The 22193-nt window shown below is 57.6% G+C and overlaps 2 protein-coding genes across 13 annotated transcripts in view; one reads left to right on the top strand and one right to left on the bottom strand.

Moving 5' to 3' along the window:
* The first annotated feature begins 291 nt into the window (after positions 1 to 291).
* GALK1 (galactokinase 1) lies at positions 292 to 14145 on the top strand. Its single transcript, XM_054458795.2, has 9 exons — positions 292 to 550; positions 1439 to 1628; positions 2086 to 2205; positions 2376 to 2511; positions 2639 to 2820; positions 6920 to 7070; positions 7148 to 7310; positions 7393 to 7486; positions 13881 to 14145. Exons 1-8 carry the CDS (start codon positions 386 to 388, stop codon positions 7462 to 7464), a joined length of 1179 nt encoding a protein of 392 aa, XP_054314770.2. The 5' UTR covers positions 292 to 385; the 3' UTR covers positions 7465 to 7486; positions 13881 to 14145.
* ITGB4 (integrin subunit beta 4) overlaps positions 7702 to 22193 on the bottom strand; it is a 37270-nt gene continuing 22778 nt past the window's right edge. For 5 of the 12 annotated variants that reach the window (XM_063655365.1, XM_063655364.1, XM_063655366.1 and 2 more), the window contains 14 exons: positions 21468 to 21616; positions 16590 to 16794; positions 15360 to 15517; positions 14758 to 14938; positions 14507 to 14644; positions 13258 to 13440; positions 13037 to 13168; positions 10791 to 11030; positions 9668 to 9817; positions 8903 to 9091; positions 8661 to 8816; positions 8413 to 8577; positions 8210 to 8320; positions 7702 to 8104 (listed from right to left, as the gene is read on the bottom strand). In XM_063655365.1, coding sequence (XP_063511435.1) covers positions 7965 to 8104; positions 8210 to 8320; positions 8413 to 8577; positions 8661 to 8816; positions 8903 to 9091; positions 9668 to 9817; positions 10791 to 11030; positions 13037 to 13168; positions 13258 to 13440; positions 14507 to 14644; positions 14758 to 14938; positions 15360 to 15517; positions 16590 to 16794; positions 21468 to 21616 — 2297 coding nt within the window. In that variant the 3' untranslated portion in view covers positions 7702 to 7964. Of the gene's footprint in view, positions 8105 to 8209; positions 8321 to 8412; positions 8578 to 8660; positions 8817 to 8902; positions 9092 to 9667; positions 9818 to 10304; positions 10464 to 10790; positions 11031 to 11637; positions 11848 to 13036; positions 13169 to 13257; positions 13441 to 14506; positions 14645 to 14757; positions 14939 to 15359; positions 15518 to 16589; positions 16795 to 21467; positions 21617 to 22193 lie in introns of all 12 variants that reach the window. The other 7 variants (XM_054458790.2, XM_054458787.2, XM_054458786.2 and 4 more) reach the window with 3 other exon arrangements.

The following is a 22193-nucleotide window of genomic DNA, read 5'->3' as shown; positions in this document are numbered from 1 at the left end:
TGGGTGGTGGTGGGTGGTGAGGCACATAGAAAGTCACCAGCGCCAGGGAAGGGCAACTCAGAAATCCCAGTCATGCCAAGTGCCACTCAGGGCTATTCTCACTCTAGTGAGTGCCCATTGGTTTTTCCCGAAGTCCAGAGAGAAGGACACCATCGGGGGCGCTGTATCCCACCCGGCACCATTAGCCCCTGCCATCCACCACCCAGCAGCTGGATTCCCACGGGAGTTGCGGGTGGGGGCGGAACCGGCTGAGGTCTGGGGGCGGGGCGTCCGGGCGCGGGGCGGGGCTGGCGGGTATGTGCGCACCCCCGCGCGTGGCCCCGCCCGAGCATCCCGCGCCGACGGGGCTGTGCCGGAGCAGCTGTGCAGACTGCAGGCGCGCGTCATGGCTGCTTTGAGACAGCCCCAGGTCGCGGAGCTGCTGGCCGAGGCCCGGCGAGCCTTCCGGGAGGAGTTCGGGGCCGACCCCGAGCTGGCCGTGTCCGCGCCGGGCCGCGTCAACCTCATCGGGGAACACACGGACTACAACCAGGGCCTGGTGCTGCCTATGGTGAGGGGCTGCGCGGGGAGCCCCTAGCCCGCCGCCGCCTGTCCCGGCCGCCGAGGAGGGCGGGCCTCGGGGGCGCTGGGGGCGAGTTCTTCCCGCGGGAGATGTGGGGCGGGCAGCTGCGCCTGGAGCACCGGCGCACGGAAGAGTCCTCGGGACGGGCTGTTCCCCACGTTGGAAGGGAGGAAGCGAGGAAGTGGCCGGGAGAGGGTGCGCGGCCGCCTCTTCGCTCAAGCCCGCCCTCTGGGGGCTGGGGCTCCTCACCTTCAACCTGGGAGCATGTTCCTCTTAAACTGTGAGGCCCTGTGTGCCACGCAGAAGGGGACACTCCGCGCCTCCGGCCACCGTGGGGCCCCAACCACAGACCTGGGCGAACGTAGCCTTCTGGCCCAGCCCGTTCAATTTACAGAGGAGGAAACTGAGGCCTAGAGAGGCCCAGTGAACTGCTGGAGGTCACACAGCAGGTTCTTGGCGGGGCTGCGACTTGGGAGTGAGGACTCACAGCTTTCAGCGTGGGGCGCTTTCCGCCCCATCTGCAGCTTGGGGAGTGCACAGGTACAGGATGTCCAGAGCCACCCCAAAATGTAAAGGCTTTGGAGCTCCGGTGATCTGTTTTCCCTTTGGGCTAGCTCTCCCCCTTGCCCCACAGCTCAGGGCAGAGTCCAGGTCTGTGCTCCAGCTGCAGCCGCCCCGCCCCTGAAGACCTAAGGGGGCAGGGCTCAAGCCCCCAAGGCCAGCTGGCGCTCAGGATCTTCCCTGCGAAGCTGAACCTGGAGGTTCAGAACCTGATGACTGTGGAGGCATCAGAACCTCCGCTGGAGGCGGTGTCATTGGAGAGGCTTACTCCACCAGCTGGCGGAAGCCTCACGTACTGCTTGTCTCTCCTGCCAGGCTCTGGAGCTCATGACGGTGCTGGTGGGCAGCCCCCGCAAGGATGGGCTGGTGTCTCTCCTCACCACCTCTGAGGGTGCCGATGAGCCCCAGCGGCTGCAGTTTCCACTGCCCACAGCCCTGCGCTCCCTGGAGCCTGGGACTCCTCGGTGGGCCAACTATGTAAAGGGAGTGATTCAGTACTACCCAGGTATGGGGCCCAGGCCTGAGCCAAGTCCTCACTGATACTAGGAGTGCCACCTCACAGCCATAGAGCCCATTCATTTGTCTGATACACTGTGGGGAAGGCTTGCAGAGTAGAGCATCCCATTGTACAGATGAGGACACTGATGCCCCCAGAAGGTTGGGAACTTGCCCTGGGTTTCCCATGACCTGATTGGAGGAGCCAGGATTCAAACCCCAGCCTTTTTTCCCTCCAGAGCCCTAAACCAGGAGGACAATTAGAAGTGTCCCAGCAACCTCAGAGGGTGGGAAAATGGAGGGCAGTGGGTCCATTGGCCCAGCAGGTTGGTGGCTTCTGACAACTGAGACACACACCCTAGAAACAGCTGCTAGGCCGTTGCTGCCCTTCCTACCAGGACACGTGCCCTTCCTGTGCCATCCTCCCAGGCAGCCCCTCTTACCATCACCTGTTCTTTCCCCTGCAGCTGCCCCCCTCCCTGGCTTCAGTGCAGTGGTGGTCAGCTCAGTGCCCCTGGGGGGTGGCCTGTCCAGCTCAGCATCCTTGGAAGTGGCCACGTACACCTTCCTCCAGCAGCTCTGTCCAGGTACCAGCTAGGCCCCAGCCCTGACCCAGCCCTCCTTCCCTGAGGTCTCCAGGTGGTCCCAGCTTCTACTATGCCTTATGGAGGGGGTGGTAGAGAATCTCTCTGGAGTGTCATTGGAGCCACTGCTGCTCCCACCAGCCCTAGCCTCCCCACCTCACCCTGTACTGCAGACTCGGGCACAATAGCTGCCCGCGCCCAGGTGTGTCAGCAGGCCGAGCACAGCTTCGCAGGGATGCCCTGTGGCATCATGGACCAGTTCATCTCACTTATGGGACAGAAAGGCCACGCGCTGCTCATTGACTGCAGGTTGGGCTCGCTCCCCTCGTCCCCTCCTGCCCTGCACTCCGGAGCTCCTGGGTGGAGTGTGCCCACTGCCTGGCGCAGCAAGCACACGCTTGGCCTCATCATCTCCCCCATTGTAACTCCACCCCAGGTCCTTGGAGACAAGCCTGGTGCCACTCTCGGACCCCAAGCTGGCCGTGCTCATCACCAACTCTAATGTCCGCCACTCCCTGGCTTCCAGCGAGTACCCTGTGCGGCGGCGCCAGTGTGAAGAAGTGGCCCGGGCGCTAGGCAAGGAAAGCCTCCGGGAGGTGCAACTGGAAGAGCTAGAGGGTGAGAACTGCCAGGGTGCTCTGTCCTGGAGGCGGCTCTGCTCCCTGCTGGCGCCTCAGTGTGGCCTTGACCCTGCCTGGGACCCCGATTTCCAGGACCTTCTGCCATGCTCTTCCCAGTCCCTTCAAACACTGCAAACCCAGGGTTCCACTCTCAGCAGGGCTGCTTGAAATCCTAAAATGGTCTTATCTAATCAGAAAAATCATGTTTCCATTGGGGAAAATGTAGAAAAGTACAAAGTAGAAAATAATAAGCTATAAGACCACTACCCAGAGATAGCCACTGCTGACATTTTCACGTTTCCTTTCAGTATTTTTCCACATCTGTATTCAAAGCTGAGTATATGTAATATATCATCACTTGCCCCCACCCCCTTTTCTTTAAGAGGCAGGGTCTCGTTCTGTTGCCGAAGCTGGAGTGTAGTGGTGTGATCATAGCTTACTGCAAACTTGAACTCTTGAGCTCAAGGGATCCTCCCAGCTCAGCCTTCCAAGTAGCTGAGATAACAGGTGTGCCACCATGCCCGGCTAATTTTTATCTTTGTAAAGACGGTCTTGCAATGTTGCCCAGGCTGATTTTGAACTCTGGCCTCAAGTGGTCCTCCTGCCTTGGCCTCCCAAAGTGTTGGGATTATAGGCATGAGCCACTGCGCCCAGCCCATTTGCCATATTTTTTTTTTTTGGACACAGAGTTTTGGTCTTGTCACCCATGCTGGAGTGCAATGGCGCAATCTCAGCTCACTGCAACCTCTGCCTCCCAGGTTCAAGTGATTCTCCTGCCTCAGCCTCCCGAGTAGCTGGAACTACAGGCGCCCACCACTACGCCTGGCAAATTTTTTACAGTTCTAGTAGAGACTGGGGTTTCACCATGTTGGCCAGGCTGGTCTCAAATGCCTGACCTCAGGTGATCCTCCCGCTTCAGCCTCCCAAAGTGCTGGGATTACAGGCGTGAGCCATATCGCTGGTCTTTTTTTTTTTTTTTTTTAACTAAACATAATCTCAGAACCCAGAACCCTATCTTATCCTATGCCATGAAAGGCACATCTCAGTGTGGCTCTTTTTTTTTTTTTTTTCTGGTGAGACGGAGTCTTGCTCTGTTGCCCAGGCTGGAGTGCAGTGGCGCGATCTCGGCTCACTGCATCCTCCACCTCCGGGGTTCAAATGATTCTCCTGCCTCAGCTTCCTGAGTAACTGGGATTACTGGCACCCACCACCACGCCCAGCCAATTTTTATATTTTTAGTAGAGACGGGGTTTCATGTTGGCCAGGCTGGTCTCTAACTCCTGACCTCGTGATCCGCCCTCCTCAGACTCCCAACTTGCTGGGATTACATGTGTGAGCCACCGCACCTGGCCTACGTGTGGCTCTTTAAAGCTCCACAATATTTTAGCATTCAGGTGCTCTGTCATTTACTTAACTGTTTTCTGATACACCTCACACTGTGATTAACTTTTTTTATATATCTTTTTTATTATTTATTTATTTATTTTTTTTTTTGAGACAGAATCTTGCTCTGTCACCCAGGCTGGAGTGCAGTGGCACGATCTCGGCTCACTGCAACCTCTGCCTCCCAGGTTCAAGTGATTCTCCTACCTCAGTCTCCTGAGTAGCTAGGATTAGAGGCATGTGCCACCATACCCGGCTAATTTTTGTATTTTTAGTAGAGATGAGGTTTCACCATGTTGGTCGGGCTGGTCGTGAACTCCTGACTTGGTGATCTGCCCGCCTCAGCCTCCCAAAGTACTGGGATTACAGGCATGAGCCACTGCGCCCGGCCATCTTTTTTATTTTTTAAAGAGATGGGTTCTGCTATGTTGCCCAGGCTGGACCTGAACTCTTGGGCTCAAGTAATCTTCTCACCTAGTCTCCTCGGTAGCTGCAACTAAAGGCACCCGGTTTATCTGCATTCTCTTTTTTTTCTTTGAGACTGAGTCTTGCTCTGTAGCCCAGGCTGGAGCGCAGTGGCGTGATCTCGGCTCACTGCAACCTCCGTCTTCAGGGTTCAAGCAATTCTCCTGCCCCAGCCTCTGGAGTGGCTGGGACTACAGGCGCATGCCACCACAGCGAGTTAATTTTTTTTTTGTATTTTTAGTAGAGACTGGGTTTCACTATATTGGCCAGGCTGGTCTTGGACTCCTGACCTCAAGTGATCCGCCTGCCTTGGCCTCCCAAAGTACTGGGATTACAGACACAGGCGTGAGCCACTACGCCTGGCCTATCTGCATTCTCTTAATAGTTTCTTAGGAATGGATTCTTAGGAGTAGGATTACAGAGTCAAGAGACACAAGTATTGTAGGCTGGGTGTGGTGGCTCACGTCTGTGCCTGTAATCCCAGCACTTTAGGAGGCCAAGGTGGGCAGATTGATTGAGCTCAGGAATTCGAGACCAGCCTGGGCAACATGGCAAAATCCCATCTCTAAAAAAATACAAAAATTAGCGAGGCGTGGTGGTGTGTGCCTGTAGTCCTAGCTACTTAGGAAGCTGGGGTGGGAGGATCGCTTGAGCCCAGGAGGTTGAGACTGCAGTGAGCTGTGATTGCACCATGGCACTCCAGCCTGGGCCTCAGAGTGAGGCCCTGTCTCCAAAACAAAAAAGATACAAGTATCCTTAAGGCTCCTGCTACACATGGCCAGGAAGGCAGTCTATCGGACAGTTTTAAGGTCATTATCAATATTAACTCATTTAATTCCCCCCAAAACTCTGTAAAGCACATTCTGTTACCATAGTTGTCATATTTTTGATGGGGGAATCTACAATGAGAGGCAGTGCTGGGATCTGAACCCCATCTGGACAGATTAGCTCCAGGGCCCATGCTCTTGACTGGCTGGCCGTGCTGCCCACACTGAGTTGTTCCTTCCTGGCAGTGTAGGTGTGCCTATCTCAGGGACACTAGACAGCTCCGAGGGACCTCCCTGTCCTTTTCCTTTGCGAACTGTGTCACGTTCTCCAGAGCAGCGCTCAGACCTGCCCTGCCTGCTCTGTGCAGATGTCCTTGGCCAAGGTTTCCACACTGGAACAAGTTGGTCCCTCCTCCCTACCCCAGCCTGTCCTTACCCCTCCTCCAGGTCTCCTTCTGCCTAGGAGCAGCTCACCCTGCCTCCTCCAGAGTCCTGCCCTAGAAGCTGTAATCCCTCTCCTTCCATCCCCTGCCTGGCTGCCTGGCTCCTTCCCTCAGCCTCCAAGACATGCTCAGTTTTCTTCCCTCCTAAAACACCATCCACTGTCTCATTTCCATTCATTTCTTTCTTTTTTTTTTTTTTTTTCTGAGAGGGAGCCTCACTCTGTCACCCAGGCTGGAGTGTAGTGGCATGATCTCCACTCACTGCAACCTCCACCTTCCAGGTTCAAGCAATTCTCCTGCCTCAGCCTCCTGAGTAGCTGGGATTACAGGCGCCTGCGACGATGCCCGGCTAACTTTTGTATTTTTAGTAGAGACGGGGTTTCGCCATGTTGGCCAGGCTGGTCTCGAGCTCCTGACCTCAGGCAATCTGCCTGCCTCGGCTTCCCAAAATGCTGGGATTACAGGTGTGAGCCACCGCGCCCACCCATTCATTTCTCAGTCCTTTGAATCCACTTGCGGAATAGAGGGCTATTCCGCCATGCCACCTACCCTAACAACCTTCCCCCTTAAACCTGCGGGTTTGGCCGGGCGCAGTACACTGAGTCAGTACTGGTACTGACCCAGGTACCCCTCCAGCCTCAGCTCCAGCCAGATGGGACAGCCTGCTGGTCCCTGGCTGCTCCTGCCCCCTCTTCTGGAGCTCTAGCCTTGGAGGCTCCATGTGGCTCAGCAGAATTTCTTCTCCTCCTGCTCTGTGGCGGCCTCTTGAGGGCAGCACTCACCTTGGAAAGCATGGATTGTTTCAATCCTCACTGCTCCCTGAAGGACCAAGGTGTCCCATTTTACAGTCGGGGAAGGAGGCACTGTGATAAAGGGGCTCTTCAGACCCACGCCTGAGAGAGCCAGGCTGCCCTGCCCCCACGGCCTCCCACCTTTCACTGTCCAGCCAGGGCCACTGCCATCACCGCCTGCTGGTCCTCACAGGCGTCGGGGCCCCAGGCAGTGAGACGGCGGCTGCTGACTCCTTTTTCCTCCACAGCTGCCCGGGACCTGGTGAGCAAAGAGGGCTTCCGGCGGGCCCGGCACGTGGTGGGGGAGATTCGGCGCACGGCCCAGGCAGCGGCCGCCCTGAGACGTGGCGACTACAGAGCCTTTGGCCGCCTCATGGTGGAGAGCCACCGCTCACTCAGGTGAGGCCCTCTGGGCACCCCGCTCCTGCCGGGCACAGGCCGGCCCCAGGCCCACCCCTTCGATATCTTCTCTGCAGAGACGACTATGAGGTGAGCTGCCCGGAGCTGGACCAGCTGGTGGAGGCTGCGCTCGCTGTGCCTGGGGTTTATGGCAGCCGCATGACGGGCGGTGGCTTCGGTGGCTGCACGGTGACACTGCTGGAGGCCTCCGCTGCTCCCCACGCCATGCGGCACATCCAGGTGGGCGGGCACCAGGGCCTGGGCGGGCAGGAGCGGCAGCTTCCCGGGGCCCTGCCACTCACCTCCAGCCCGCCTCTTACAGGAGCACTATGGCGGGACTGCCACCTTCTACCTCTCTCAAGCAGCCGATGGAGCCAAGGTGCTGTGCTTGTGAGGCACTCCCAGGACAGCACACGGTGAGGGTGCGGGGCCTGCAGGCCAGTCCCACGGCTCTGTGCCCGGTGCCGTCTTCCATATCCGGGTGCTCAATAAACTTGTGCCTCCAACGTGGTACCTGCCTCCTCTAGAGGTGGGTGTATGTTTGGGTGTCAGAGAATGGGGGATGTCAGAACCGCTCCCCTACCCTAGGGGAGCACCTCTCAGGCCCCAGAAGAATGGGCAAGGCAGGGCCTAGCAGTAGCAAAACCATTTATTAAGTGCAGAACAAAGGCTGGGTCCTTGTGCTGCTCCCAGCTCTTTGGTTACAAATAGGTTTGGGCCTACAGAGGAGGGACCTTGCCCTCTTCATGCCTCCCAGGAGACACCTAGCCCCTGCTTTGTGCATGTGGTTGGGCTGGGCCCCCAGGGGTGCAAGGATGGAGTAGCTGAGGAGGCTCCAGGAGAGGAGTCGGGAGGACGCCTAGTGGGACATGGCGGGGGTGGGGCAGGGTGCGGTCAGGTTTGGAAGAACTGTTGGTCCACCTGGGTGCTGAGGGTTCCGCTGGTGGTCAGCGTCCGGCTCACAAACTCCTGGGTCACATGCCGGGTGAGGGAGCCACCTGCCTCTAGGTGCTGGGCCCCCAGGGTCAGCCCGTCTGTGGAGGAGGAGGCATTAGATGACCTGGCTTGGGGTCTACCCTTCTCCCTCTGCTAGCTCCCTGTCCCAGGAGAGCCGGGATCCCCCAGCCCTCAGTGCTCACCCACTAGGAAGGGCTCGGTGGCGCTGGTGTGGGTGGTGGTGATGCTGCTGTACTCGCTTTGCAGCGGGTGCTGGAAGAGCCCGGCATGGCTGCCCAGCTGCGGGAAGGGTCCTGGGGTGGGCAGATCGGCCAGTCAGAGGGTGGTGCCAGGAGAAGGCACGGCCCAAGGAGGGGTGGGGGTGAAGGAAAGGACAGGTGCCTACCGCCATCCTGGGACTCTATGGTGATGATGCCCTCGCGCTCTGGCCCGAAGCCTTCAGTGGTCCTGGCCTGCACCTTGAACTTGTAGGGCACGTTCTCACTGAGGCCCGGCACGGTCAGCCGGCTCTCGGGGCTGTCTCCATCCACCCGGAATGTGGTGGCTGGCCCTGAGCAGGGAAGATGCCTTCAGCCTCTGCGGCCCCCTCTCTACCCCTCCCCTGGCCACTCCTGCCCCCGGGGTGGGCAGCACCTCCTCCTTGGGCCATCTCACAGGTCACCAGGTAGCCAATGATATCCCCATTGGGCCTCCGTGGCCGCTCCCAGCTCAGCTGCAGCGAGTCTGGGCTCAGGGCAGTGAACACCAGTGGGCCTGGGGCACTGGGAGTGCTCAAAGTGAAGGCGGAGCCTGGGGGCAGCAGAGGAAGAGCATCAGCGTGTGGGTGGGTGGTGGGTATGATGGGGGCAGCTGTGGGGCTGGGGGAGGCAACTCACCTGGCAGGGGACAGAGTGGGCTCTGCGGGTGCACCTGGGATTCAATGGTGATGACGCCCTCACGCTCTCGGCCCCAGCCTTCCTGGCTCTGGGCCCGCACGCGGAACACGTAGGAGTGGTTGGGCAGGAGGTCTTCTACCACCACCGAGGTCTGGGCAGGGTTGGGGATGTTGAGCCGATGCAGCTCACCTGGGGGGTCAGGTGGGGCAGACAGTAGTGCAGTGTTACTCCCACCCCTGGCCTGATCCCCCTCGTCCCTAAGCTGCCATCGAGACCTGGTTATCACCCACCCAGGACTAGCTGTGGTTCGGGTACAGGTTGGGTACAGTATGGTATGGCTGGTTGTTCAGATTGTGTACTACACAAGAGCGGAGCCCGTAATCCCACTCATGTTTGGGTAAAATCCTGCATCCTGGTCATGCTGCTTTGAATGTGCCTGCCCAGGGAAGTGCCACTTCCTTGTTCCCCCAAAGGCATCTCAAGCCAGCAGAGGCCCTAGGATCCCAGCCCAGAGAGGCCTTGTTAGGCAAAACCTAGCAGAGAATGACCAGGAGAGAGGCCCAGGGAGGTGGGTGAGACCTCAGAAGAGGGGAGGCAAAAAAGTGGGGTGGAGAATGGGGTGGGAGACCCTCTCAGGCTGGATGGGGGTTTTAGCGCTCAAGGGACTTGGGTGGGTTCCTGACACAGCTGAGGTGCCCTATGTGTCACACTGGGGGCAGGCCTTGCAGGGCTGCACCCCGCAGCCTGGCAGCCACCATGCCTCACCGCCGTTCAGCAGCTGGTACTCCACGCTGTAGCCCTGCAGCGGCCGCTCGCACCGCGGCTCCTGCCAGCTCACTCTGAGAGATGTGGGCCCCAGGGCAGAGAACACCAGGCGGGTGGGCGTGTCGGGCACACCAGCAGTCAGGCGAGAGTCTGGGGACAGGAGGCCACAGTCAGCCAGAGATGCAGGGGCTAGGGTCTCAGTGGGAGTCACGGTGCTGCCCCCTGACCTCCCTCCCTCAGCTGGCATGTCTACACTGACCGCTGGCTGGACAACTCACTCACCCTGCAACACCCTGTCCAGGCTGCCCAGCACCTACTGCACATCCTCCAGCAGGGTGCGGGCCCTGCTTGTGCCAAGAGAGGGTGAGCCCCGTGAGTCTGCCAGCTCCACCCCCTCAACTGCTCAGCTGGCCTGGCCCCTCTCCTGCCCCAGCCCCAGCCCCGCCCCCTGGAAGGGCAGAGGCAGAGTTAGGCATCAGCACTGATGGCAGGGCAGGTGGTTAGCGCCTGTGGGCAGGCGGGGGTCCTGTGGATGGAATGGAGGAGAAGCAGTGGGCACAGCTGGCGGCTGCTATGGTGGCTGGATGACAGATGGAGCAGGACAGCTGTGGAGAGAGGATGGCCACCCCTGTACTACCTGGGCCCCAGGAGGGCGCTGCTGGCCTCCCAGCCAGGATTATAGAGTCTCGTGGGCCCCTGGAAGGGGGGAACCCTTTCATCTGAGCCCGACTCCGGGACCCCAGGGCCCAGGACAGCGGAAGCCTGCTCCTCCCGTGTTCCCAGATGGGAGGGAGGCCTAGGGCAGGACAAAACAAGAGTGAGAGGAGCAGGGAGTGTGCATGCATGTGTGTACGTGTGTGCGTGCGTGCATGTGTGTACGTGCATGTGTGTACGCGTGTGCATGTGTGTACGTGCGTGCATGTGTGTGCGTGCGTGCATGTGTGTGTACATGCGTGCATGTGTGTACGTGCGTGCGTGCGTGTGTGTACGTGCGCGCGTGCATGTGTGCATGTGTGTATGTTGGAGAATGGGCGGTGGGGACAGCAGACAGAAGCCCGAGGCTCCAGGAGCTGGAAGAGAGGAAGGGTTAGTGGGAGAGGCAGGGTTGGCTGAGGTCACTCACCGTGGGAGGAGACGGAGGTGAGGGTGGAGTAGTCCCTGGGCAGTGTGGTCGAGTGTGAGTGTTCCGAGCGGGTCAGCGAGTTGTAGTCCCGTGTAAGGGTGGAGGATGTGCTTAGCACGCGGTGGGGCACGTGTGGGCTCAGGTGGGTGCCATAGGCAGCAGTGCTGGTCGTGGTCATCCCGTGCAGGGAGTTGGTGCTGCCCGGGAAGGCAAAGTCCATCCGGCCATTCACCAGGTGCTCTGCGCGGGGAAAGCAGGGTCCCTTGGTCAGGCCTGCCCCAGACCCGGGCCCCGTGGGGCAGGCTGGGCCCTGCACATTCCTGGTCACCCACCCTCTGGGTGGCTTTTGCTTAAATACAACCAGTTTTCCTCAGACCACTAGGGATAGAGGCCCTCTGTCCCTGGAGGAGCCCAAGGGCCACCTAGGCTTCCACAGCCCATGTCCTCTAGCCGGCCACTATATCGGTGTGAGCACTGCCGACCCTGGCGGTGGCGGGGGATTTGCTGCCCCTGCAGTCAGCCCTGCCCTGGGGAGATCCCCAAGCCTTCCCTCCTGTCCTTTGAGGCCCCTGAGGGGTGTACTTGGGTGCCAGGGTCCGCTTCCCGGGCAGACTTCTGAATTTGCACCCCCTGGCCAGGCAGGCACCGTAAGGGCCCAAGTGCCTGCCTCACGCGTCCCCCGGCACTGGGCCCTGCCTCTGAGCAGCTGTGCTCCCAGCCGCCAAGGCCCCGGCCTGGCTGAAACTGAGGCCCCCGAGGCAGCGCAGACGCCCACCCCAGGTCCCCAGGCCCGCGGGCGCGAGTGAGGCTGGGTGGGCGCGGATCGGGCGGCGGGTGAGCCTGTCACCTCCGGGGGGCCCGGGTGTCGCACTGCGGGGCAGGCTGCCGCCCTTCCCGCCCGCGCCGCCGTCGTCCGGGGGCCCGTGGGGCGCCTCGGCGTCGGAGGAGCGCCCGCTGCTGGCCGACAGGCGCGGGATGAGCTCCGGGGGCAGCCGCCACGTGACGCGCCGCAGGTCCAGCTCCTCCCCCAGCAGGGGCTCGAACTTCCAGCCGCAGCCTTGGGAACAACGAAGGGCCGCGTTGGCACCGCCGGGGGGCGCCGGGCCGAGCAGGGCCAGGCGGGGGAAGGCAGGAGGCGCTGCGAGGGGAGCCCGTCTCCGGCTCCCGGGATCCCGGGGTGTGTGTTGGGGGCGGGGGTAGATGCGCACCGCCGGATCGGGAAGGCCGCGGCAGGTGAAACCCTCGCGCGGCTGGAGGCTTTCCAGATGAGCGAGTGCAGCCTTGGCACAGCTGGGGAGGAGAGACCCCCGGACCCGCCAGGAGACCTGGGGGAAGTCTGGGCTCTGTCACCAGCTGTGAGGTCTCCCTTGCTTTACTTAACCTCTCCGAGACTCAGTTTCCCGTTTGTACAATGGAGAGAGGAATCTTGCCCCTGCCTGCCTCCCAGGGACCGTTCCACAAGCCACCGAGTGCTTCGCAGGTAGTGTTAGAAGCAGCTGAGCTGGGGTTCTAGAGTCACACCAGCTGGGCTCCAACTGAACCCCTCAAAATGGCTCCTTAAGCCCAAGCTGAGCCCCGTGGGGGCCAGTATGTGTTCACTGGGGGCAGCTTGAGGCATAGGCAGGGATGGAAGAAAATACAAATGATATACGTGCCCCAGAGGTTTTTCCACTCATGGTACTGTGTGATTGATATCCCATTATACAGAGCAGAAAACTGAGGCACGGAAAGGATAAGTGATTCATCTGATGTCCCACAGGTGGAGCCAGAGCTGACACTGAGCACTCAGGAGGCCCAGCTAAGGGCTCTGTACCACTTTGTGCTGGGAATCAAGGAGGAAGAACAGAGCTGTTGGGGGGTGTTCTTGTCCCCTTGGCTCCCCTACCCCTGCCAGGTGGCCGCCTGGTGGCTGCCCAGGGCTCCTGGGCCAGGCCTGCCCCTGGGGGGTGGCCTGAGTGTCCTGTGTGCATGGCACAGCTGGTGAACCTTCAAGTTGTGAAGCTGTGTTTCTTCGTGGTCCCGTGGGCATGAACTCATGTGTGCTTGCACAAGGCTGTGTGTGTCTTGCCCCCAGGCACTGGTTCGTGTGCCCTGTGCACAGATGTGCACACCATTGCATTTGTCCAAGGCTGTCTTAACCTCCATGTCCTCTAGTTGCTGGCCCCTTTGCCCTCTCTGGACCCAGCGGACTCACTCTGTACCCAAGACCCCCACTGTCCTCTTGTGGGTCCCGGGTCTCCACTCACCAGTGTCATCGGAGACGCTGGGCCTCTGGCTGCCAGATGGAGAGCGTAGAACGTCATCGCTGTACATAAGGAAGCTGTCGTAGTCCTCCCCGCTCTGGGCGTCCACGATAGGGATGTCAGGAATGATGGGGACTGCAGGGCAGGGGAATGAGCCAGGGCCCTGGCTGCTGCCCTCTGTCCCCCTACCCGGTCTGCCCCTCACCTCCCTGCCCACCACTCACTGGACATGGGCCTCTTGGGCTGGGTGGCCAGGTTGATGATGGCCTCCCGCTCGGGCCCCCAGCCGGCCCCATTGCGCGCCTTCACCGTGTAGCGGTAGGGCTGGGACTCCCGAAGGTTCTCAATGAGCAGCATCCGGTTCTTAGGGTTGTCAACCAGCACCTTCTTCATGGGCCCGATAGGTCCTGGGGCAGAGAGGGTGCTTCAGAGGGTCACCCAGGTCCCAGCCTGGTCCCAACACCACCCCTGACACAGCAGGACGGCTGTGCATCCCCTGGATGGCACCCAGGGGCTGGGAAGCAAGGCAAAGCTAGCCACTGCTGAATTGCCGCCTGCGGAGCCTTGAGCGTCAGCATGACTGGTGTGGACATGTGTCACCAGTCCTTCAAGGGACTCTGCTGAGTAAGTGGCAGAGCCAGGGCTGGACTCAAGTTGGCCTCGATGTCACCTCTACCCATATATCCACGGTGCCTCCACACAAGGCAAGGGCACGCATAGGGGGTTGCCCACCCCTGCCTCCCTTTCAGGACTGGAGAAATAACTGTTCTGCTAGGCACTCTGATCTCAGGCTGCTAGATAAAATACTGTATAAAATAATCCTTTTTATTTATTTATTTATTTTTAGACGGAGTCTGGCTCTGTCACCCAGTCTGGAATGCGGTAACACGATCTCGGTTCACTCCAACCTGCACCTTCTGGGTTCAAGTGATTCTCCTGCCTCAGCCTCCTGACTAGCTGGGACTACAGGCATGAGCCACCATGCCTGGCTAATTTTTAGTAGAAACGGTTTCACCACGTTAGCCAGGCTGGTCTTGAACTCCTGACCTCAAGCAGTCCACCTGCCTCGGCCTCTCAATGTACAAAATAATCTTTTAAAGTGCTATCTGAAATTCAGAGCCTCCTGTATTTCTGTTTGCTAAATCCGGTAACTTTCCTCTCACCCTAAGAAAACCATGCACGTGTGAGCTCCCTGGTTACCCGCATGGGGAGGGGTACCCCTGGGCCTGTGACATCACTCCGCATAGGTAACCACCCACCCTGCAACCTTCTGGGTTTGGTCTTAGAATGCAACCCAGCCCAAATCTGGCCAAAACCCTAAAGATGCCTCAGGCTTATCTGCTGACCAGGATGAAGGCCTCGAGTGCCCTGCACAGCAGGTCCAGGGAGTGACCGAGAGCTCCCTCCAGCTTTGTCCCCTCCCCTTCCATAGCTGTTCTCCCTGTGGGCAGGCAGGAAGGATCTGGTTCTTACGGTTGTCATCGTTGACCAGGCCATAGCAGACCTCGTAGGCTGTGATCTCACCGTTGGTCTCGGCCGGCTCAGCCCAGCTCAGCTGGGTCACCGTGGAGGAGACGACATTGAAGGCCAGACGCCCTGGCTCGCTGGGCACTAGGGAGCGGGGGATACAGGAAGAGTGCTGTCAGTGGCAGAGGGAGGGAGGGCTGGGCACGCTGGCATCAGGGCAGCCAGGGGACAAATGGACAGACATGGCGAGGCCTCACCTTCCTGGTGGGTGCGGCAGGACACCAGGGAGCTGTAGGGTCCCTCGCCCTCAGCCCCGTAGGCGCACACCTTCATCTCATAGTCGCAATACGGGTACAGGTTGGTGAGCTCCACTGAGGGCACCTTGCTGTCGAGCAGGTGGGCTTCGGACTCGGAGTCACCCTGAATCCAGTACTTTACCTACCCCCAGGGACAGGGGTCCTGGTCAGCGGGGAGCAGCAGGCACCCAAGCTGCCTGTCCCTCCGCTGACCTCTGCCCTTACTGTCCTCTTTGCACAGATGAGAGACACTGAGGCCCGAGGGAGGGGCTGAGAGATCTGCCATGTGCACACGTCAGGACTAGGGCAGAGCAGGTGGGGGTGTCTCCCATGCGGGGGTGGGAGGGGGCCCCATTCTAGGACGGAGGGCAAATGTCAGATAAACTCAGGAATGGGTCTTCCCTCTTCCCCAGCACAGACCGGGTTTCCCTCTGACTGCCTGTGCTAGGTTCCACTGTCTGCTCTCTCTCAGGGGGCCCTGGCCTCGGACAGCCCACCTCTTCTGTGAGTGCTGGTGCCAGACTGCCCATCCACCTGTCGTGGCCCTCAGCCCCCCGCCTTACCCTGTACCCCATTGGCTTGCCAGAAGGGGGCAGCCAGTTGAAATGGATCTTCCTGGACCCAGCGGCCTTAGCATTGGGGTTCTGCGGGGCGCCCAGGTCGCCGTGAGGGGGTGGCTGTGATGACAACATCTGACTCGTGAAGCTCCGGTCCAGTTCATCTAATGGGTTTTAGGTCGGGGCAGGGCAATCACTCAGATCCCCCTTTGCCACCAGGGGGCGCCAGACACCCACTTAAACACCCAGGGCGCTCTGCCCAGCGCATTCAACTCAGACCTGCCCACCCGCGTCTCTGGAGACCTGGTGCCCCATTGCTGCCACATAGAGCATCCTGCCAAGCTTGGCGGAGGACCCAGGAGGGTCTCTGGAGGAACAGAAGGAGGAGGGAGTTGGTCTGCCCCTTTCTCCCTTGGCAGCTCAGGGAACATTCCACATGAGAACATTTGCTCCCCACCCCATCTCCACACTGTACCCTGAGTATCTCCCTCCTCTCCCATCTGCCCGGCAGGCCTTCTCCCAGCGGGGAGGCTGAGGGCTGATAGGAACGAACTGGCCCACTCCTTCCACAAGCACCTGCATGTTAGTTGGAACTGAGGCTGAAGCCAAAGGGCCAGGGTCTGTCTGATGGGAGAATTCCTGCTGTGTGGTGACAACATGATCTCAGCCTCTCTGGCTGTGGGGTTGCCAGATAAAACGCAGGATGCCTAGTTACATTTGAATTTCAGATAAGCAACAAGATTATTTTTTGTTGAGGGACAGGATCTCATTCCACGGCCCAGGTGCTGTGCACTGGTGCCATCACAGCTTGCTGCGGCCCAGACCCCAGGGGCTCAAGTGATCCTCCCACCTCAGCCTCTGGAATAGCTGGGACTGCAGGTGCACACCACTATGCCAAGCTAATTTGTTTATTTTTTGTAGAGACGAGGTCTCACTATGTTGCCCAGGCTGGTCTAGAACTCCTGGGCTCAAGTGATCCTCCCACCTCGGCCTCCCAAAATGCTGGGATTACAGGCGTGAGCCAGTATACCCAGCCCATTTTGCAAAAAAAAAGGATAAGAATGTTCCAAATATTGCATGGGACATACTTATCCTACCAACGTGTATGTTGTTTATCTGAAATTCAGATTTACCTGGGCGTCCTGTGTTTGGATTTGCTAAGTCTGGCAGACCTAGTTGAGAGACCCCCAGTCTTCCCTCTCCTCCTGCTTAAGCTGACCCCCAGGCTCTGCCTACCTGGGTCCCTGATGATGATGGTGGTGGAGTGGGGCTGGCCCAGGTGGGCCCCAAACTTAGGGTTGCTGAGCTGGACGTGGAAACGGCGGACCTGGCGGCCCCGCAGGAGGGAGTCAACCTCTTGCAGCTCCAGGAGCTTCACCTGCAGCTCTTTCCAGGCCTCCCCAGGCTGGAACAGCAGCTCGCCCTCCATGGGGATGTAGTCCTGAGAGTAGAGGGGGTCAGGGTCAGGGTCATGGCTGGGGGCTGAGGCAAGAGTCATGGCCACACGCTCCCACCCAACCTCATGGACGCTGCAGAGACCATCCCTGCTTGCTGGGTGGAGTACTTACATGAGGTTCAGGTTTTTGTGTTTTTTTTTTTTTGAGGCGTAATCTCACTCTGTTGCCTAGGCTGGAGTGCAGTGGCATGATCTCGGCTTACTGCAACCTCCACCTTCCAGGTTCAAACGATTCTCATGCCTCATCTTCCCGAGTAGCTGGGATTACAGGCACCTGCCACCACGCCTAGCTAATTTTTGTATTTTTAGTAGAGATGGGGTTTCACCATGTTGGCCAGGCTGGTCTCGAACTTCTGACTTCAAGTGATCCTCCCACCTTGGCCTCCCAAAGTGCTGGGATTACAGACATGAGCCACCATGCCCAGCCACGTTTCTGTGTTTTTTTGTTTGTTTGTTTGTTTTTGAGACAGGGTCTCACTCTGTCACCCAGGCTGGAGTGTAGGGGCACAATCACGGCTCACTGAAGCCTTGACCTCCTGGGCTCAGGCCGTCCTTCCCCTCAGCCGCCTGAGTAGCTGGGACTACAGGCGTGCACCACACCTGGCTAATTTTTTTTTTGTAGAGGCACGGTTACCCTATGTTGCCTAGGCTGGTCTTGAACTCCCGGCCTCAAGCGATCCGCCCACCTTGGCCTTCCCAAGTGCTGGGATTACAGGCGTGAGCCACCCATCTTCCTTTCAATGCCGTGGAGCATGCCTGAGCTTTCCAGAATAAGAACTGGGAGGAAAAAAAAAAAAAAAAAAAAAATCCTTCACACAGAAGACCACTAGGTGGCACTTCAGGGCAAGATTTCAATTCCAGGGGCAGCAGCCAGGGCCATGGCTGGGGAGGCAACCTCATGCCACCCAACTCAGAAAGTGAGACCCATAGTTGTAAAACAAACAAACAAAAAACAAAACAACAACAAAAAACCAGGGAGCTGCCTGCAAGCAACCTACACAGATACTTCAAAAACGTCAGTGTCATTAGCCCGACATGGTGGCTGGTGCCTGTAATCCCAGCTACTGGGGAGGCTAAGGCAGGAGAATTGCTTGAACCCGGGAGGCAGAGGTTGCAGTGAGGCACTGTACTCCAGCCTGGGTGACAGAGCGAGAACTTGTCTTAACAAAAGTCAGTGTCACGGAAGACAAAGCCAGAAACTTCTCTAGATTAAAGGAGTCAAGACACGTGACAAAAGTCAATGCCAAATCCTTGATTAGTTCCTGCATTGGGGGGAAAAAAGCTATAAAGGACATTATTGGGACATCCGAACAAGGGGACATTGGAATATGGACGAATTTTATTTTATTTTATATATTTTTTGGGATGCAGTTTTGCTCTTTTGCCCAGACTGGAGTGAACTGGCGCAATCTCAGCTCAGTGCAACCTCCACCCACTGGGTTCAAATGATTCTCCTGCCTCAGCCTCCCTAGTAGCTGGGATTACAGGCATGTGCCACCATGCCCGGCTAATTTTTGTATTTTTAGTAGAGACGGGGTTTCTCCGTGTTGGTCAGGCTGGTGTCAAACTCCTGACCTCAGGTGATGCACCTGCCTCGGCCTCCCAAAGTGCTGGGATTACAGGTGTGAGCCACCACGCCTGGCTGGAATATGGACTAATTTTAGGTACTAGTATAATCAATGTGAAGATACAGATGTCCACATCTCTATCTATATTTCTATGTTGCTATCTATATAGAAAGAGAGAGAAAGCAAATATTAGCAATCGGTGAATCTATGTAAAGGGTAAATGGGTGCTAGTTTTATCGTTCCTTCCATTTTTCTGTATGTTGAAGTTTTTAAAAATAAAAAGGTGAGAAAATGTTTTAAAAAACAAATATCAAAGCTTTTTTTTTTTTTTTTTGAGACAGGGGTTTCACTCTGTCACCCAGGCTGGAGTGCAGTGGCACTATCTCGGCTAACTGCAACCTCCACCTACTGGGCTCCACCTCAGCCTCCCGAGTAGCTGGGACCACAGGTGCACACCACAACACCCAGATAATTTTCTGTATTTTTGGTACAGACAGGGTTTCGCCATGTTGGCCAGGCTGGTCTTGAACTCCTGATCTCAAGCGATCCGCCCGCCCTGGCCTCCCAAAGTGCTGGGATTACAGGCATGAGCCACTGCACCCAGCCTCAAAGCATCTTTATACAAGTGTAACAGGATAACCAGAAGGCAAGGCAAAAGGATCATGTTATCCTAGGAGTTTGAGACCAGCCTGGGCAACATGGCGAAACCCTATCTCTACTAAAAATACAAAATGGCCGGGCGCGGTGGCTGACGCCTGTAATCCCAGCACTTTGGGAGGCTGAGGTGGGCGGATCACGAGGTCAGGAGTTTGAGAACAGCCTGACCAACATGGTGAAACCCCGTCTCTACTAAAAATACAAAATTTAGCTGGGTGTGGTGGTGCGCACCTGTAGTCCCAGTTACTTGGGAGGCTGAGGAGGAGAATCGCTTGAACCCTGGTGGCGGAGGTTGCAGTAAGCTGAGACTGCACCAGCCTGGGCAACAGAGTGAGACTCCGTCTCAAAGAAAAAAAAACACAAAATTAGCCGTGTGGTGGTGGACATCTGTAGTCCCAGCTACTTGGGAGGTTGAGGTTGAAGGATTGCTTGAGCCCAGGAGTTCAAGATCGCAGAGAGCTAGGACTGTGCCACTGTACTCCACCCTGGACTAGAGGGAGACCTTGTCTCTTAAAAAAAAAAATTATTCTTTGGAATTTTTATGGGGGGACATTGGAAAAATAATAAGAACAGTTCCTATCAATAAAAAGAAGTAAATAAAAATAGGATGTGGCCAGGCAGCCTGGGCCTGCTGACTACATGCTCCCCTATGTTTGCCGGATGGGCCTGTGGGCCCAGGGAGGCAAGACTTTATTACTTTTGAGATAATTTTTTTTTTCTTTTTTTGAGACGGAGTCTCACTCTGTCGCTCAGGCTGGAGTGCAGTGGCATGATCTCGGTTCACTGCAGCCTCCACCTCCTGGTTTCCAGCGATTCTCCTGCCTCGGCCTCCCGGGTAGCTGGGATTACAGGCACGTGTCACCATGCCGAACTAATTTTTGTATTTTTAGTAGAGACAGGGTTTCACCATGTTGGCCAGGCTGGTCTCGAACTCGTGACCTCAGGCGATCCGCCTGCCTTGGCCTCCCACAGTGCTAGGATTACAGGCATACGCCACCTCGCCTGGCCTTTTTTATTATTATTATTTTTTTAACATAGAGACAGGGTCTCACTATGTTGCCCAAGCTGGCCTGCAACTCCTGGACTCAAGTGATCCTCCCGCTGGGGCCTCCCACAGTGTTGGGATTACATGCATGAGCTACTGCACTGAGCCAGGTTTTGTTTCTTTGTTTTTTTGTTTGATTTTTAAAAAGTTAATTATTATTATTTTTTTAGATAGGGTCTTTCTTACTCTGTTGCCCAGGCTGAAGTGCAGTGGCATGAACATGGCTCACTGTAGCCTCAACCTCCTGGCCTCAAGTGATCTTCCTGCCTCAGCCTTCCAAGTAGCTGGGTCCACAAGTATGCACTACCATGCCCAGCTAATGTTTAAATTATATGTATAGACACGGTCTCACCACGTTGCCTAGGCTGGTCTTGAACTCCTGGGTTCAAGTGATTCTCCCACCTTAGCCTCCCAAAGTGCTGGGATTGCAGGTGTGAGCCACCATGCCCGGCCTTTGTTTTTAATTATGGATTTGTTGCCAACATTTAAAAACTAGAAAGGCCAGGTGCACTGGCTCACACCTGTAATCCCTGCACTTTGGGAAGCCGAGGTGAGAGGATCATTTGAGATCAGGAGTTTAAGACCAGCCTGGCCAACATGGCAAAACCCCATCTCTACTAAAAATACAAAAACTAGGCTGGGCGTGGTGGCTCACTCCTGTAATCCCAGCACTTTGGGAGGCCGGGGTGGCTGGATCACTCGAGGTCCAGGAGTTCAAGACCAGCCTGGGCAACATAGCAAGACCCTGTCTCCCCAAAAAATTAAGAAGCAAAAAATCCCCACACAAAACAAACAAAAGAAACAAAACTATGAAGCCTGTACACCCAGTCCAGCCTGTGTGCCACCTGGTTTGGCTGTACCCTAGCACTGGGGCTCAGCAGTGAAGGTGATGCTGGTCCAGCTACGGCACTCCCTGCCTTGAAGGGTTGCTCTTGCTGCTTGGCAAATTGTGACAGCCCTTGGGGAGTCGGGCCTGGGGACATGGGGTCTTCGATCCCAGCTCAAGAAGCCCAAAGCCCCCCGGACTGGGGCATACAGGGGGAGTTTATCTCCAAGCGGTTTGGCTACCCTGTGGATCCTGGGTTGTAGGAGGGGACAGGAATGGTCTGGGCAGGTCCCTGGCCCATGAAGGAAGAAAGAGCCCTCTTGGCCTGAGTCCCTGGCAGCAATGGAGCCTCACCCAGGGTGTCACTGGCACCCTGGGCAGGTGAGACTCCCCTGCCACAGGGTGGCAGGAGCAGGTGGATGTGTCCTTGGGAGGCCAGCCAGGGGCACGGCCAGCATCCAGGGACTCAAGCAGCTGCCATGTGCTGCTTTGTCCTGGGAACCCAATGCAGTGCCCACGCAGCCCCCCGGGCTGGACCCTCGACCCTGTGGCGGAGCCTCACCCGGTTGCCCTGCGCGGTGCCATCCTGTGTGCGGTAGGAGACCTGGGACTTCCCGCCATCCAGGACGCGCCGGATGACAGGGATGCGGGCCACCTGGTCCCCGCGGCTGACCGAGAACTCAGGCTGCTCAAAGGACACCACGTCTCTGGCTGCAAGGAGCCCGGGCATTGGTCAGAGCGTGCTGGGCCCAGTCCTTTCCCACCTCCTGCTCTCCTGCGGCCCTGCCCAGTCCAGCCCAGCCCAGAATCCAGTTGTCCGCTTGGTTCCCTCTATGCATTGCCCTCTGGGAAAGGCACAGGAGCGAAACGGAAAATCCTTCCAGAAAAAGGTGAGGGGCCGGGCGCAGTGGCTCGTGCCTGTAATCCCAGCACTTTGGGAGGCCGAGGCAGGTGGATCACCTGAGGTCAGGAGTTCGAGACCAGCCTGGCCAACATGGCGAAACCCCATCTCTACTAAAGATAGAAAAATTAGCTGGGTGTGGTGGCGAGCGCCTGTAATCCCAGCTACTCGGGAGGCTGAGGCAGGAGAATCACTTCAACCTGGGAGGCAGCGGTTGCAGTGAGCCAAAATGGTGCCATTGCACTCCAGCCTGCATGGCAGAGCAAGACTCCGTCTCAAGAAAACAAAAAGTGGGTCTGGAACAAAGTGTCCAGACATCCTGGAAGGGCCAGGCAGAGGAGGGAGGCCAGGCACGGGCAGGACCAGAGATGGAGCCCTCAGCCCCAG

The sequence above is a fragment of the Pongo pygmaeus genome, chromosome 19 (genome assembly GCF_028885625.2).
Source record: "Pongo pygmaeus isolate AG05252 chromosome 19, NHGRI_mPonPyg2-v2.0_pri, whole genome shotgun sequence".
NCBI classification, from domain to species: domain Eukaryota; kingdom Metazoa; phylum Chordata; class Mammalia; order Primates; family Hominidae; genus Pongo; species Pongo pygmaeus.
Note: the sequence above shows the minus strand (reverse complement) of the source record. Positions and strands in the feature narration are given on the sequence as shown.

Coding starts and splice junctions, on each gene's coding strand:
- GALK1 (XM_054458795.2), top strand. CDS start 386: ATGGCTGCTTTGAGACAGCCCCAGGTCGCGGAGCTGCTGGCCGAGGCC. Junction 551..1,438: donor AGGGCCTGGTGCTGCCTATG/GTGAGGGGCTGC, acceptor CTCTCCTGCCAG/GCTCTGGAGCTCATGACGGT. Junction 1,629..2,085: donor AGTGATTCAGTACTACCCAG/GTATGGGGCCCA, acceptor TTTCCCCTGCAG/CTGCCCCCCTCCCTGGCTTC.